The sequence below is a fragment of the Trematomus bernacchii genome, unplaced genomic scaffold (assembly GCF_902827165.1).
Source record: "Trematomus bernacchii unplaced genomic scaffold, fTreBer1.1, whole genome shotgun sequence".
In the NCBI taxonomy this organism is placed as follows: Eukaryota; Metazoa; Chordata; class Actinopteri; order Perciformes; family Nototheniidae; genus Trematomus; species Trematomus bernacchii.
In genome coordinates, this window is record NW_022987606.1 from 125001 (window position 1) to 142194 (window position 17194).

Genomic DNA, 17194 nt, shown 5'->3' on the forward strand with positions numbered 1-17194 from the left:
GCGGGAGAGCGCGCAGCGTAAAGCAAGTACTCACAGACATTTCAATGATTTGTTTGGAAACTATATAATTGCCTTTTGGGAGGGCATGCATAATAACACGGCATAACACCGGAGCCCCGCTACGGGGAAACTTTGGCGCTGTTCTGAGTTTGATCTAATCTGTCAAAATGACGGATGGCTTTCAGATTTTTCCTTCATTGTTAAAAAAAAAAACGTCATTGACGTTAAATATTCGGTTAACGCGACCTCTGGTGTGTACCTGACCCTACCTGAAGTGTGTGTACCTGACCCTACCTGAAGTGTGTGTACCTGATCCTACCTGAAGTGTGTGTACCTGATCCTACCTGAAGTGTGTGTACCTGAGCCTACCTGAAGTGTGTGTGTACCTGAGCCTACCTGAAGTGTGTGTGTACCTGAGCCTACCTGAAGAGTGTGTGTACCTGACGCTACCTGAAGTGTGTGTGTACCTGACGCTACCTGAAGTGTGTGTGTACCTGACCCTATCTGAAGTGTGTGTGTACCTGACCCTATCTGAAGTGTGTGTGTACCTGACCCTATCTGAAGTATGTGTGCAGACAAGAACACAAAGGAGGGGCTCCATCTGTTGGTGTGTGTGGGTTATTAAAGTCACACACACACTCTGGTAAATAAAGGCAGGTAGTCTGTTAAACACTGTGGCCTGTAGAGGGCGCTCTAACAGCTGATATACCTGACCTACAGGTGATTAAACAGGTGTGACATCACAGAGTAACAGAGTGACATCACAGAGTAACAGAGAGTGACATCACAGTGTAACAGAGTGACATCACAGAGTAACAGTGACATCACAGTGTAACAGTGACATCACAGTGTAACAGAGTGACATCACAGAGTAACAGAGTGACATCACAGTGTAACAGTGACATCACAGAGTGACATCACAGAGTGACCCAGGTCAGTGTAAAGTGCTGCTTCATGTTCTAATAGTGTGATCCAGATCTAAAAGTCTACAGCAGTTTATTAAAACGCCGTCAGGAGGAACAGACCAATAGGAGATACAGGTGATGCCCCTCCCCCAATAAAATAACAATAACCACATGTTCATAATTTACTCTATAATCTAATCTCCTGTTCTGTTCCTCCTGAAGCTGCAGATTCCCACGCAGAGCAGCGACACCTGAATCAGACGCCTCAGCTTTAGGCTCCGCCCACATCTTTACCAGCCCTCAGTTTCCCACAATCCACTGCAGCGGTGCGTTCAGGTACCTCAGGTTTGTCCAGATATCAGTCACACACTCACTGGCTCTATGCGGTGGTCATGTGACTAAATATGCAAATTAACCACAGATTGATTAACTCCTCATTAGCATAATTAAAACAACATTAAAATAACACTTCAGAAAACATTAAATATATAAAAAATACAAATAATCTGAACTTTAACAGATTTGTCTCGTGGGGTCATGTGACCGACATACTTAAACGGGATTGGATGTAAACAGACAGGAGCACCTGAACGCACCACGGGGGTTGTTTTGTTTTTCATGGGGCGGAGCCTGAAGCGCCACTAACGAGGGGAGGGGGGGGGGCAGTTTGACGTCAAACTAAAAAACACTAACAGGTGTTCAGAGACAAAACAAACATCAGAGCTAATACTCCCCCCCCCCCCCCAATAACCAATCAGACTGCAGACAGCAGTCACGTGACCAGGGATGAACACGAGGGGGCGGGGCCTGAGAGTCAAAACGACAGGAAGTCCAGAGATATGATGCAGAGAGACAGGAAGTGGAGTCTGTTGGGAGGCGGGGCTTAGACTCCCCCGATCTGCAGGGAGGCGGGGCTTAGACTCCTGAAGAGTCCGATTGGTGGAGAGGAAGTGACATCATTGTGTAGTCCTCTGCCAACAGGAAGTCAGCAGCAGGTTTAAAGGGAACAGTCCTGATAAACTCTTCTTATATATTATCTAAAAATAAAGACGTGAGATTCTAGAACAAACAAACTATCACAAAGTTCCTGAGACAGATTAATCCTCTTCATCGTCTTCGTCATCCTCGCCTTCGTCGTCCACGTCCCTCTTCCTCTTTTCTCCCTGCACCCCCGCATGGTCCTCTGCAGAGAGACAGCCAATCAGAGGAAAGAGTCAGAGAGAGTCAGAGGAGAGAGAGTCAGAGAGAGAGAGACAGCCAATCAGAGGAGAGAGTCAGAGAGAGAGAGTCAGAGGAGAGAGAGTCAGAGAGAGAGAGACAGCCAATCAGAGGAGAGAGTCAATCAGAGAGAGAGAGCCAATCAGAGAGAGAGAGCCAATCAGAGGAGAGAGTCAGAGAGAGAGAGTCAGAGGAGAGAGAGAGAGTCAATCAGAGAGAGAGAGCCAATCAGAGAGAGAGAGTCAGAGGAGAGAGAGTCAGAGAGAGAGCCAATCAGAGAGAGAGTCAGAGAGAGCCAATCAGAGAGAGAGAGTCAGAGAGAGCCAATCAGAGAGAGTCAGAGAGAGCCAATCAGAGAGAGAGAGTCAGAGAGAGAGCCAATCAGAGAGAGAGAGTCAGAGAGAGAGCCAATCAGAGAGAGAGAGTCAGAGAGAGCCAATCAGAGAGAGAGAGTCAGAGAGAGCCAATCAGAGAGAGAGTCAGAGGAGAGAGAGAGTCAATCAGAGAGAGAGAGCCAATCAGAGGAGAGAGTCAGAGGAGAGAGAGTCAGAGAGAGAGCCAATCAGAGAGAGAGAGTCAGAGAGAGCCAATCAGAGAGAGAGTCAGAGAGAGCCAATCAGAGAGAGAGAGTCAGAGAGAGCCAATCAGAGAGAGGGAGTCAGAGAGAGAGCCAATCAGAGAGAGAGAGTCAGAGAGAGCCAATCAGAGAGAGAGTCAGAGAGAGCCAATCAGAGAGAGAGTCAGAGAGAGTCAGAGGAGAGAGAGAGAGACAGAGAGAGCCAATCAGAGGAGAGAGAGTCAGAGAGAGAGATAATCAATAATAATAATCCCATGATGCTTCACTCACCTTCCTCCTCTTCGTCTCCAAACTCGTCATCGTCGTCGTCATCGTCCTGACAGGAAGCAGGAGAAGGAAAAGGATGAATACTTTCAGAATAAAAGCAGCAGCTGCTCTCTGATTGGTCGACAGTCAGATTGTCTTACCTGAGCTGCTCGGTTCACCTGGAAGCTGAGCGGCGCCGCCCCCTCCCCCCCCTCTGAGCCGTCCTCATCCTCCTCTTCATCCTCATCATCGTCATAGTCTCCCACCGGAGCCACTCCATCCTCACCGTCATCATCTACACACACACACACACACACACCACACACACACACACACACACACACACACACACACACACACACACACACACACACACACACACACACACACACACACACACACACACACACAGAGAGAGAGAGACACACACACTTAGTAATTTTACATGATCCAGGAATTATTTCTAAATAAGCAGAAATCCATGTTACTCTCTTGATTTTTGAACGTGGCTGTGTGTCTCTGTGTGTGTCTCTGTGTTGTGTCTCTGTGTGTGTCTCTGTGTGTGTCTCTGTGTGTCTCTGTGTGTGTCTCTGTGTGTGTCTCTGTGTGTGTCTCTGTGTGTGTCTCTGTGTCTCTGTGTGTCTCTGTGTGTCTGTGTGTGTCTCTGAGTGTGTCTCTGTGTGTGTCTCTGTGTGTGTCTCTGTGTGTGTCTCTGAGTGTGTCTCTGTGTGTGTCTCTGTGTGTGTCTCTGTGTGTGTGTGACAGTTTCAAGTTTCAAGGCTTTATTGTCATTTGCACATTAGCTACAAGTGTAGATATGGCAAGGAAAAACGTAGGTGAGTGAGTGTGTGTCTCTGTGTGTCTCTCTCTCTCTCTGTGTGTGTCTCTCTCTCACCGTCGTCGTCCCCCTCAGAGTCGGGCGCCTCGTTGTCCTCCTGGTCGAACCCGTCCAGGAAGGTGACCTGAGGCAGCAGCTCGAACACACTCTCCCTGTAGTCCTCCAGAGACGTGATCTCACAGTTAAACAGGTCCAGGCTCTGCAGGCTCTTCAGGTTCACCTGCAGGGGGTACGTAGCATGTTAGCACGTTAGCACAGGAGCACGTTAGCACAGGAGCACGTTGAGAGAGTGAGTGTGAGAGTGAGTGTGTATATTATATGTGTGTGTGTGTCTCTGTGTGTGTGAATATTATGTGTGAGAGTGAGTGAGAGAGTGTGTGAGAGAGTGAGTGTGAGCGTGTGTGAGTGAGTGAGAGAGTGAGTGTGTATATCATATGTGTGTGTGTGTGTGTGTGTGTGTGTGTATGTGTGTGTCTGTGTATATTATGTGTGTGTGTGTCTCTCTGTGTGTATATTATATGTGTATTTGTGTGTGCGTATGTGTGTGTCTGTGTGTGTGTATATTATATGTGTGAGTGTGATTGAGAGAGAGTGTGTGTGTGTGTGTGAGTGAGAGAGTGTGTGAGAGAGTGAGTGTGAGCGTGTGTGTGTGATTGAGAGAGTGTGTGTGTGTGAGTGAGTGAGAGAGTGTGTGAGAGAGTGAGTGTGAGCGTGTGTGTGTGATTGAGAGTGTGTGTGTGTGAGTGAGTGAGAGTGTGTGAGAGAGTGAGTGTGAGCGTGTGTGTTTGATTGAGAGAGTGAGTGTGTATATCATATGTGTGTGTGTGTGTGTGTGTATATTATATGTGTGTCAGGGTTCCTGCAGGTTTCGCCAACTCTATTTCACGGCAAGAAAGTATGAAGGAAAATTGCTATGAAAGAAGAAATACGTCCCATAATTACTTACAAAGTAAATGTATTCATGTTCAACATAAGAACATGACTGAACATAACAGCATAACAGTCCACTGAACTGTGTTAGCGTGTTAGACAAAAAGTGTGTGTGTGTGTGTTAGGGCTGTGCAATTAATCGTATTTTAATCGCAATTACGATTTTGGCCTGCCACAATTACGAAAACAACATAATCGAAAAAAACGTATAATTTATTTTTGTATTGGTTTTTCAGTTGAATTATACGTTCAGGGCATAGACTGTATATATAAAGGTTCAGGGTAATCAACAGTTAAAAAGATACTGTTCAAATTATTATTTGTTTTAAAGTTCAATAAATGGATGTTTTCAAAGTCAATGAATAATCGTGATTATGATTTTTGCCATAATCGAGCAGCCCTAGTGTGTGTGTGTGTGTGTGTGTGTGTGTGTGTGTGTGTGTGTGTGTGTACCGTCACTACTTCATCACTGTGTAACTTAAATAAAACCCAGATTAAGTGTGTGTGTGTTTCTGTGTTTCACTTTATTGGGATATAAAATAAATAAAGTTTGTGTTTTCAAAATGTTCACCATCTGCCTCCTTCCACTGTCCTTTAAAGCTAAGTATATATATATATATGTTACATAAATGATATTTAGTAGAAACCCTAACAGACACAGTAAATTATATCTGATCCTTAATGACTCAGGTCCTTAATGACTCAGGTCCTAATGACTCAGGTCCTTAATGACTCAGGTCCTAATGACTCAGGTCTTTAATGACTCAGGTCCTTAATGACTCAGGTCTTAATGACTCGGGTCCTTAATGACTCAGGTCTTTAATGACTCAGGTATTTAATGACTCAGGTCTTTAATGACTCAGGGCTTTAATGACTCAGGTTTTTCTTTAAATAAATAGGTGATGGTTTTTCGGTCCTTAAAGTTATTTATTATAAACATTTCAATTAAGTGAGGGTTTATGAATGTGCTAATGTTCTGTTTCGAAGACGTAATAAAACGTAATAAACATAACATTTATTTCATTTTAAAGGTACGTTAACGGACAGAAAACATGGAATTAAAAGGTGAGATAAAAGTGTGAGAGTGAGAGGAGCTATTCAGAGCTCTGCTGCCTTGGCTACAATCTTTCATCGTTGCTGTTGTATGATTGGTGTTTAACTACGGTATTTAGCGTCTACAGCACCTCTGCTTTTAGGGTTGACGTAGACCCAAACGTTGCCCGGAGGTCCCCCGATGTTGTTGCGGGAGCTGCTGCACTAGCTAACGCTGCACTAGCTAACGCTGCACTAGCTAACGCTACATTAGCAAAACAAACGCAAATGTATTTTGCAAAAGGTGCAGCGGGCTTCAAACACGTTCCCCTCCACTGGTTTCAACCAAGCACTAAATTCGATGTTTTCCAACCAAATACGGTTGAACTTACACTTCCCCATATTTATTTGGAAGTAGATTTGAAGATACATGAGTTTCTGACTGCCGCTAGCTGAAGCTTGGTTGCTATAGGTTACTAGCTGGGTGTTCTCCGATAAGGGGCCGGGGGAAACAAAGTTAGTAATTACTGGTTCCATGTTGATTTATTTCAATACAGATTGTTGGGGGGAACTGAAAGGCTCTTACCGTACTGGTTACTTTGCAGCCCGGACATTTCCCCCAAAACACATTTAGACGCGATCGCAACACAGAAATACCTTTCAAATCCCATCATTTTTAAGACCTTCTAAATCATATTTAAGACCTTTCTTATTTTTTTGGTCAAATGTAAGACTTTTTAAGACCCCGCGGGAACCCTGGTGTGTGTGTGTGTGTGTCTCTCTGTGTGTATATTATATATGTGTGTGTGTGTGTGTGTATATGTGTGTATGCGTATGTGTGTGTGTGTGTGTGTGTATGTGTGTGTCTGTGTGTGTGTGTATATTATATGTGTGTGTGTGTGTGTCTCTGTGTGTATATCATATGTGTGTGTGTGTGTGTATATCTGTGTCTGTGTGTGTGTGTGTGTGTATGTGTATATTATATGTGTGTGTGTGTGTGTGTGTGTGTGTGTGTGTGTGTGTGTGTGTGTGTGTGTTTGTGTGTGTGTGTTTGTGTGTGTGTGTCTTACCAGAGCCTCCACGTTGCTCAGCTCTTTGATCTTGTTCCCGCTCAGGTTCAGGTAGGTGAGGTTTGGACATTTCTCTGACAGCGTCTCCAGAGAGCCGGACAGGTTGTTGTCGCTCAGCTCCAGCTGCACAGGAAACAGGAAGTAGGTTAACATCACCTGGACACTCACCTGAGGAGGGTTCACCTGATGCTCCTGGGATTTATAAATCATGAAATCTAGGATCTCTTTAAAACGATCCTCCTCAGATACTGAACCAGAGGAGGGTGAGAGAGGACTGAGGTCACTTCCAACAGGAGAGTGAACACCTGGTCAGGTAAATCCTTCTGAACACACACCTTAAGCTAACACCAGCTAGCGTTCTCTGTAGCTAACTACCTCACATCACACTGAGGAGACAGCAGGAGGATACCAGTTCCTTTTTAGTACTTTAAAGTAAAAAAGTAAGTACTTTACTTTCAGTACTATTTATTTGAGTTTACCCCCCTGACCTCGTGATGTGAAGGCTTAGATACTGACTGTAACTATCAACTCAGCACCATGTGAGACTTTTATTGTGAAATAGAGGAAGTCAACATAACACAAGCTAACACGCTAACAGCAGCACGTTTGGGAACCAATAGGATCACAGTAGAGACTCTAAATACTAATATCAACATCAGCAGGCCCTCTTTAAAACTGAAGAACAGGTCAAAACATTGAGACTCAGGAAGCTGCTGCAGCGTCGTTTCTATATTTCTAACATGTTCATTCTCTGTGTGTGTGTGTGTGTGTGTGTGTGTGTGTGTCTATGTGTGTGTACCTTGTGTAGTTTGGGCAGACAAGGCAGTTTGCTCAGAGAGCTCAGGCCCACGTTGACCATGCTGAGGAACTCCAGCTCAGTGAAGGCGTCCGTCAGACCCTCCACCTGACCGTCTGCTGAGCGGCTGTTATCCACCACCAGCTCCGCTATCTGACACACACACACACACACACACACACACACACACACACACACACACACACACACACACACACACACACACACACACACACACACACACACACACACACAGAGAGAGGAGAGAGAGAGAGAGAGAGAGTCATTTAGAGGTAAAACCATAGCTTTAATGACCTGGTAAACACATACTCTCAGATCGTCTGCCTCCATCCACCTCTCTGCACCTCCCCTAACCAGCAGGGGGTCCTGAGCCTTCAGCCGCTCTGCATTTAAAGAAATGTGTGGATAACGAGGAGATTCTCAGTAAAAAAAACGACTTACAGTTATAACAATTCACTCAGCATGTTTACTGTCCATTAAATATTCTTATCTAAAGGATACCTGCAGTTTAACACTGACAACAACAACAATCATTATTATATATTTCTATACATATTCCTTATTAAAGCTATGTTTACATCTGTATTGTTGTTGTATTGTTGTAGCATAATGAACAGATTAAACCTACTTTAGGACCTGTTATTGATCTTATTGGTTATCTATATGTATCTGCATTAGGGCTGTGCTGATAGACCAGGATTGACAATAATTGCACTATTTGTAAAATATTTATAAAGTTTTGTTGTGCTCCAAGTGACTTACCAATCACAACAGAGCCAGCGCTAACCAATCAGAGACTGGGCTATCTTCTATAGATATTGTGATCATATCTTGAAGAATACTGGCGGGATAATAACAAAGTGAAACTCTAAAATGCCCCTTTTATATTCATGTAATTATATTAATACATTATTAATAAATCTGAATGTTTTCCTGTCATTTCAGAAATAGATTTCAGCTTTAGTTATTACGCCCAGACATTACTAGATATTACATATTGTGATATTTAAACCACAATGCCCTGCAGAATAATAATGTATACACACTGTAGGGATATAGGTGTGTGTGTGTGTGTGTGTGCAGGACTTTGTTCAGACTGGTTGCTGTTTTATTTCCCAGAGTTCCTCTTGGTTCTCCTTCTTATGTAACAGCAGCGCTTCAGTGTTTCAGAGCTAGAGCTGCAGGCAACAGGCACTGTGTGTGTGTGTGTATAGGGGGTTTAACCTACTATAATCTACATGCAGTGTGTGTGTGCATGTGGTGGGGGTTGTCCGCTCAGCCTCCACACACACACACACACACACACACACACACACTCGCCATCTGTCGGCATCCCCCAATTCATAAAACATGACACCAGTCATTTGAGTTTATTCTCAGTTCAGAGTGAATTAAAACTGAACGTAAAGCACAAGTGTGTGTGTGTGTGTTCTTTAACGGGAGCTGATCGGTTGGCAGTCAGTTATATAACTTAATCGCACACATAGAGAAGGAGCTCTGAGGGCACTCCGAATAACACCGTGTTTTATTATTAATAACTATTTAATGGATATTACATCATACAATATATATGTTATATGATGCAATACAACATGTGTGTTATATTACATCATATAACATGCATGTTTTAATTAAGATAATAGAATTCTGCAATAGTAATCCGGACAGTAATCTATTTTAAAGCCTCGAGTAACGCTGCTCTGTAATCTCGTTACCCCGAAACCCGTCACTCTGAACTCTCGTTACTCTGTAATCTCGTTACTCGGAATTGTCGTTACTCAGTAATCTCGTTACAGTAACTGCCCTTTACTGTATTATTCGTTACTGTAGTTTAACATGAAATATTGGTCGATAACACAGATAAAAGCCCCGGATGAAGCAGCCATTAATCCGCTCTCTGTACGGTAAATCTGTAACGCGTTACTATCTGTGACCTCCGCGGAAAGATGTCGACAAAAGCCTCCAAAAAGCCCCTTAAATGTACTCGTTTGTCCAGTTAAACTCAGATAAACGTGTTTTAATGTTAAACCCGAGATGTTTCCGTCGAAGTTTGAGCCGTTGGTGATTTAAAATGTCCGCTCGGTTACACTATCTCTCTCGCTCTCTCTCTCCGTCGTTATTCCCGCCGAACTCCTCCGAACATCCGGGTCTTCAGTAAAGTTTACACTTATTAGTGAAGGTGTTTTTAAAGAAAATGGAGGAACACCGGGAAGCTGTGAGATAACAAGCCGGGAATAGAGTGCTGTGTGACGGGGAGAGAGAGCCGGGATCAGAGGAGATGCTTCACCTCATCACCTCCAGGGATATCTCACATTATTACAGTGTTATAAAAGCCTCTCACCTCCGCCGGGCCCCTGTTCCTCAGCTCCAGCGTGATCCTCTTTTTCATGTCCATGTTCGGGTGTGTGGAGGTCGGGTGAACGGAGGATAACACGGTGGATAACGGAGTATAGAGTCCGGAGAGCTGCTCTCTTACGGCCACAGTCTGCCTACTGATCCTCCATGATACATCGCGGCCAACCCCCTCACACACAGGCCCCGCCCACCTGCCACGGGGTTGGCCGAGCACCTCCGCGCTGCCGCTGATTGGACGGAGGACACGTCAATCAACACTGATCGGCCGTAATCCACGAGATGGGCAGGAACAGTTCTATCTGCGCTGGGCAGGAATATCCCCAAAAGCCCAGTGGCTGAATGATAAGGTCTCATGGGAGATGTAGTTTAATAACATTAAAAATGACTACAAATATACTATTTATCACTGTGAGGCTTCCTCAGTGTATTACTGACATTAAAGGGCCCATGTCATGGCCATTTCCACTGATCATAATTACATTGTTGAGGTATACTAAAATAGATTTATACTGTGCAATTTTCCAAACTCACATTGGTTTCGCATACAGCATCTCTGTAAAGTATGTGTATTCAGCAGTATTCACTCTCTCCACTAAACGACTCGTTGGAGCTCTTGCCCCCCCCCTCCCTGTGAGCCTAGTGTGCTCCGATTGGTCAGCTCGGCCACTCTGTTCTGATTAGTCAACCGCCAGAGAGGCTCCGCCCATGTCTAACAGTGCTTTTTTCGGCTCGCTCTCGGAACATCAGTCTTATAATGGCGTCGGTACAGCCGTATATTTTATACGCTAACTAACCGAACTGTACCTACAACTGTTGTTATAGAAGAGTGTGTTGCAGGTCTTACGATGGGGTGGAGCTGAAGAGGCTAATCAGCGCGATCACGGACACCTGGCCGGAGCCGAGGTGCTATTAAGCCCAGCTGCCCGGAGTCATACGGCGGCCCCTGTCTCTCTCCAAAGCGGCTGCAGAAGGACGAACTCGGCGATCCTCTGCCCTCGACCACCTATCTCTGCATTTACCACAATAAATGTGCCGTGGTTTTGTAAACTCGTGTATGTCTCCTTGTCTTTCCGTTATGGCCTACGAGCCGGTCATAACAAAGAGTAAGTCATTTTTACCTGTAATAAACTACTACTGTTTGATGAGAAATCAAATCATGGTTTGCTATATATGAATGATATGTTATAGGAGCAAATAATTCAGGGAAGAAAGGATAGGCCTACTAAGTATTTCCATTAAACTTTATTTTTAGAAATGTACAAAATGAACATAAATATACATATACATATATACACGGTATATCATCAATTCCTCCCCGTTGTTGGCATCTTGCCTATCGCAGCCGGGGCTTTTTAGGACGATGCATCTCTTACCCCATTCACACCAACGGTGTTTCGGGGCCGGTTCGGTGCTGGTGCTTGAAAAGCACCGGGTTTTCCTGTTCACACCGCAGCGGAGCAGCCTCTAAGCTCCGGAATCCGGTTCGTTTCGAGCACCAAAATGTTGTCCGTGTAGAAGCAAGAACCGCATACGTCACGCTTACGTCGGAGGGGGGCGAGATTAACCTGAGCTAACAGTTAAGGCGAGTACGGCAAATAAAAGTTGTAACAAGCAGTAGTGCTGAGCAAAGTGACTAGAACGCAACCACACACTTGTTAAAAAAAAACACACTTTATAAAGTCAGGCAACACTAACCAGGCTTCGTGTGATTCTGTTTATTTGTACCTTACTTTGACCATCCGTTCGCTGTTATTGATCATTGTGGAGAGCAGGCAGACGTTTTGTTTGTTATTATAGCAGCTATCGGATGGAATCAATACATGGGCTGCACAGGTTGTCATGTCCGACTATCACAAGTAGAATCATAATGAAAAATACGTCGGTAAAAAGTGCCTGGAGAAAACGGCGTAGCAAGTAGTCAGTTTAGCTTCGGTTGCTATGCTAACATCACCCATGTTATACCAGAGAAACTTTCATAACAGCGTTGTGATGCCAAACAGCGTCAATTCAGACTGACACACATTCACTTAAAGGGAACTGGGGATATGTATCAGCTGCTTGTGTGACAGTCAGACAGTGAATACTTTAGAGCCGTGTGAGCTAACCCGGAGCTAACGGGAGAATACACTCGTGGAAGAGCAGCAGCACTGCAGCGGTCGGTAAATGCCGCTGAAACACATTAATAAACAATGAACCACGGCACTCTGGAGAAAAGTATAAGGTTGGAGAAGTCGTTATTTAATTTAATCTGGCTTCGTATGATTAAAAGCAACGCAGTCCCCGGCCCGTTGTTGTTGTGAGGTGAGCTCCGTTGGGGAGAAAATCAGCGACGTAAACTGTGACGTCATGACGCAGCAGCGGCAGCACCAGTCGGGCTCTGAGCGGTGTGAAAAGAGCCGGAGCTAAACCGAAGTACCGGTTCTGAACCTGAAAAGCTCTAGCACGGAGCTTGAACCGGAGTTGCGTTGGTGTGAAAGGGGTAAGTGTGGTAGTCCCATCATGTATTTTCCGGCAGGATCTGGCTGGATGAAATCAAATGCAAATCACAAAATATTAGAGAAACTTAGTTGTTTTAGATTCGTTAGTAGTAGTTGTGGTAGGAGTGTGGATCTATCTAATCCATCTATCTAATGAACACAGTAAGCTTGCCAGCTAATATGCTAACCTAGCTTTGTTTACTTTGGTAGCTAACACGATATGAACGCAAGCTCGGTGGAACGGCAACTATAATGTAGTGTAATAAAACTACTATGAACAAAAGCTAGTGGTTCATATTAGGCTAGCAATAACGTGTTTATAATTGCAATTTTATACGGGTAGTCTGCTACGTTCGGTCATTCATTGTAACTGGCATGAATACATTGTTTTGCGCTAGCATGTATAGCTAGCCTCGTTAGCTATACATGCAGTATGTACATGTACTGTCACAATGTACGGTAAATCACCCGGAGTATACTGTATGAGTATTCCGTGTGTGACTGCAGACATTCTCCTGCCATGACAAACATGTAAGGCCACCTGCTGACATTGTAGTTGATATATTTAAACGCTAGCAACGTCGTTAGCCCAGTAAGCTGGGCTTGTTTAGTGTAATAAAACCAATATGAACAAAAGCTAGTGATTCATATTAGGCTAGCAAAAACGTGTTTACTATTGCAATCTTATACGGGTAGTCTGCTACATTCATTGTAGCTGGCATAACAAAACATTTTTCCCGAGCAAACCCATGTCTAGCTCCGTTGGTTAGCTCGGTAGCATACACGCTACGCCAGCTATAATGTAATTACGTTTCGCGACTGACCGTACGGCAAATCACCCGGAGTATACTGTCTATGAGTATTTCGTGTGTGAATGCAGACATTCTCCTGCTATGAGATACCACCATCTGCTGATATTAGAGTTGATATATGGAAACGCTAGCAACTTAGTTAGCACAGTTAGCACTGTGTCAATGGCTTAGCAGTCCGACACAGTTTACACATTTAAACAGTCTTGTTTGATAAATACACAAATAACAATGCAAACTTACAGGTTGTGTACCCAAATCTTCCCCTGCTCCAAACGGTCCAAACAAACTAGGAATAGCATCGTCCTTCAGTTTCAAATGCTGTGCATATCCGGCCTCAAACTGGGCAATGTTTTGGAAGCTTTCGTCTGTGAAATGCCGCGCACACAGTAACGTTCTTCGAACCTCTGAAGGAACAGTGTTAAAAAGAAATTTCAACCACTGACTTCGTCGTGGTTCTTCCGTCGGTAGGACAAGCAGCTCAGATTTCTCCTTACATTTCAGGAAACAGGTCCTTGGCATTGGCATGACTGGATCGATTGTGAACTGAACCAGAGCTTCCAACAGTAAATGTTAGGCTGGCAGAGGGTGCGGCCAGCGCCGCTGGGTGTGACCATAGCTCTTCCGGATTGGTCCATTTTGTTCCGGGTACCGCATGACATCATGCGGTACCCGGAAGAATCAAATGGACAGTGACGTATCTCCAACGAGACGTTTTGGGGAGGTATTTCTGTGTTAGAGTTTTGACTCGCTACAGGGTGTACTTTGAGGGTTTTGACTCTGCACACCGTTTATGGCGCGTTTCCACTACACGGCCTCGCTCGGCCCCGCTCGGTATGGCTGGGCCTCGTTAGGACTGGCTCACTTTATGGCGCATTTCCATTACAGTTTAGGAACTGGGGTAGTATCTATAGTAACGCAGTGTAGGCGGAGCCGTGACGTGATCTTCAGAGAACCCCAGAAAAACAACACAGCCGTTAGCTGTTAGCACTCAGAGCTCACAGCTCCTCATATATGTTCAGAAACTAGACAAAAGTTAAACAAGTACAAACCACAGAATGCCTGTGTCATGGTGAATACAGTCGCTGCTTTATTTATGTCTGTATAGGCCGTTGTTGTGAGTGTGGACGGTCGGAGCATATACTGCGTTAGCTTAGCCAATCTCCATTTAGAACACACGCATTTTAAAAGGTTTTTCGCCTGCCGTCTGTCTGCAGACTTGACAAAGCATTAATTCATGGTTTTTACTAACCGGTATCAGTATGTTGTTACTTCGGTATCATTTTGAAACGTGTATTACAATTAAATCACGGTCAAATATGTCCATCTTGTTGTAGTTGTAGCCCCCTTGCCAGCGATGCTCTCTCTAGTTTAGCATACTCAGCCCGACTCAGCCTCGTTGTCTCTGGCCCTAGACCCGCGATTTTATGAGGCCAGAAAAACTGTGAATTAGGACCCGCCGGCCGGTACTAGGCCAAGTGGAAACGCAACCAAAGACGGGCCGCTGACGTCACAGCCCTCTTAAACCGTGCTCCGCGCTGTAGTGGAAACGCGCCATTACATGCATAAAAACCTTCATAACACACAAGGGGACGGGTAATAACCGGAAAAGCATGACATGGGAGCTTTAACACTTATTCTGTATTACAAGTTTTCTGAACTTGTGAGGAATTATTTTATTTAATGTGCTATTCTGCTTTTATTTCCCTATTCATCAACATTAAAATATTGAGATAATACCTAATTTGCATATTAAATATAACATTAAAAAGGGCTCATGTCATGCTTTTCCGGTTCTTACCCGTCCCCTTGTGTTATGAAGGTTTTTATGCATGTAAACGGTCTGCAGAGTCACAAACCCTCAAAGTACACCCTGTAGGGAGGAACACTCTAACACAGAAAAGACCTGTCTATGCTGCCCCAGAACGCCTCGTTGGAGATTTCTCTTTTTCCATTGTTTACTTCCTGGGTTCTGTGACGTGTGAATAGAGTGGCGAAGTCACGCCCATCTACTTCAAGTCCATGGGACCTTATTTCAGAAAAATTATGTATTGAAGTCAATGGAGAGAGAAAACTTATCTTTCGATCCCGTTTGAATTGTGCCATGAATTACACATATGATGTTTGTCAATCTTAAAAAATAATTTCCATGTCAAAAAAGTCAGTTTGTCGTAAAACTGTTGAAATATAAGACTATGAAAAATATGCAATTAGAAAGACTACAAATCCCAGAGTCGCGTAAGTGATGTCACAATTGTTTTCCTCCACTAAAATAGAGATAGCTAAGATAAGATAACTTTAACAAGATGCCTGTGTGCTTAGTACCAGGTTGTTATCATACCAGCAATGGGTCTTACTCGTTCTTTCGCTTCCCGTCTGATGAAAGGACCAGGAGTGGCTTGATCAAGTTAGCTACATAGCTAGTAGCAAGCACGTTAGTTAGCATTACAGCCGGCTTAGCCTTGTGATTTTTATTAGCCTTAACATGAAGTACCATTAAGTAACCCAAAATGTTAAACAGTAAGAGTAGTAGTCATATTTCGTGAAGAGTACTGTCACACCGGTGTGATCATTCTATAATACACCATTTAAAGGGGACCTATCATGCAAAATGCACTTTTGTACGTCTTTTATACATGAATACGTGTCCCCGGTGTTCCAGGGAACTCACCAAGTGTCAGAAAACACAACCCTCTCTATTTTCCTCCATACCCAAATCTTTAAAAAAGGGGCTGCAACGGATCTGATAAAAACTGATCCAGATTTGAACACTGTCCTGACGTCAGCGCTACGGCTATTGGGCCAACTCCACCAATCAGGAGGAGACAGCCACGGCCATTGCCGTTCGAAAGCGCTGGAGACGCTGTAGTACATATGCCAGGCCAGTAGATGGTGCTGTTCTCACTGAATATGCCCTTGCAAAAACAGAGCTAGAAATTGTCAAATTGAGCAAAATGAGGCATGGCTAAAATGCATGATCTGTTTGGTATTTTGAAGAAAAAAAAAGTATAAATATGCCTTATATAGGTATGGTCCTACACTATATTATTCAAATATAGCATGATCGGTCCACTTTAAGCCCGGAGGAGAAATGCTAACGCTAACGCTAACGCTACATTAGCATCGGCGATCTTCTCTACTTCATGCTATCTGCACAAATGGTTGACATTTAACATTAAAAAGACCAGGCAGTTCAGAGAGAATCAAAGGAAGGCAGGCAGGCAGCTTTGCATGACATTCTTCAGGACATGTTTCATTGTGGTGATAGTGAGGGTAGTCAATCGTTTTGTTGACAAGACAGTAGTGATGGCCATCTTGGTGACGTGTCTTGTTGACCAGAGATGTAGTTCATTGAGCGTTTCACACAAACAAATGTGTTACTTCACAGTTTTACGACACATTTTTTTTTTTTTACTTGCAAAATTATCTTTTAAATTGACAAACATCATATGTGTAATTCGTGGCACAATTCAAACGGGATCGAAAGATAATCTTTTTCTCTCCATTGACTTCAATACATAATTTTTCCGAAATAAGGTCCCATGGAGGTCCACCGGAAGGGGAGGGACTTCGCCACTCTATACCCAAATCAACAACAAATGACCGGATTGGCCCAAATGGACCAATCCGCGGAGCACCTCACACACCGGGATCCCTTGGCTAACTAACAGGGAGTCCCATTGACTTGCATAGAGCTCCCTGGTTGGTAATAGACGAGTTTGGATGGCGGAGAAATGCTCTCCGCAGATCCATTCTCACAACGTTATAAACCTTTTTCTTACTCAATATCAAGCCACACTTATTGTTTTTACTTCAGCTGTGAGTGTTTGTGTGTGCTCAGGATGAGTTTCGCTTGTTCTCGCTGTATCACCGACCCGGAAACCTGTCTGCTCCTCGCAGCAACGAGCCTCGCAACGTCC

The 17194-nt window shown here is 44.1% G+C and overlaps 1 protein-coding gene across 1 annotated transcript; it reads right to left on the bottom strand.

Annotated features, from left to right (window-relative positions):
* Window positions 1-979: 979 nt before the first annotated feature.
* On the bottom strand, window positions 980-10157 carry anp32e (acidic (leucine-rich) nuclear phosphoprotein 32 family, member E). The gene is made up of 7 exons (XM_034130961.1): window positions 9975-10157; window positions 7616-7765; window positions 6817-6939; window positions 3842-4004; window positions 3108-3241; window positions 2971-3016; window positions 980-2088 (listed from the first exon to the last, which is right to left on the bottom strand). The coding sequence occupies exons 1-7, from the start codon at window positions 10026-10028 to the stop codon at window positions 2003-2005; spliced, it is 756 nt and encodes a 251-aa protein (XP_033986852.1). The 5' UTR covers window positions 10029-10157; the 3' UTR covers window positions 980-2002.
* Between the last annotated feature and the right edge of the window lie 7037 nt (window positions 10158-17194).

Coding starts and splice junctions, on each gene's coding strand:
- anp32e (XM_034130961.1), bottom strand. CDS start 10,028: ATGGACATGAAAAAGAGGATCACGCTGGAGCTGAGGAACAGGGGCCCG. Junction 4,005..6,816: donor TGAGCAACGTGGAGGCTCTG/GTAAGACACACA, acceptor TACCCCCTGCAG/GTGAACCTGAAGAGCCTGCA. Junction 3,242..3,841: donor CTCTGAGGGGGACGACGACG/GTGAGAGAGAGA, acceptor GTGTGTGTGTAG/ATGATGACGGTGAGGATGGA.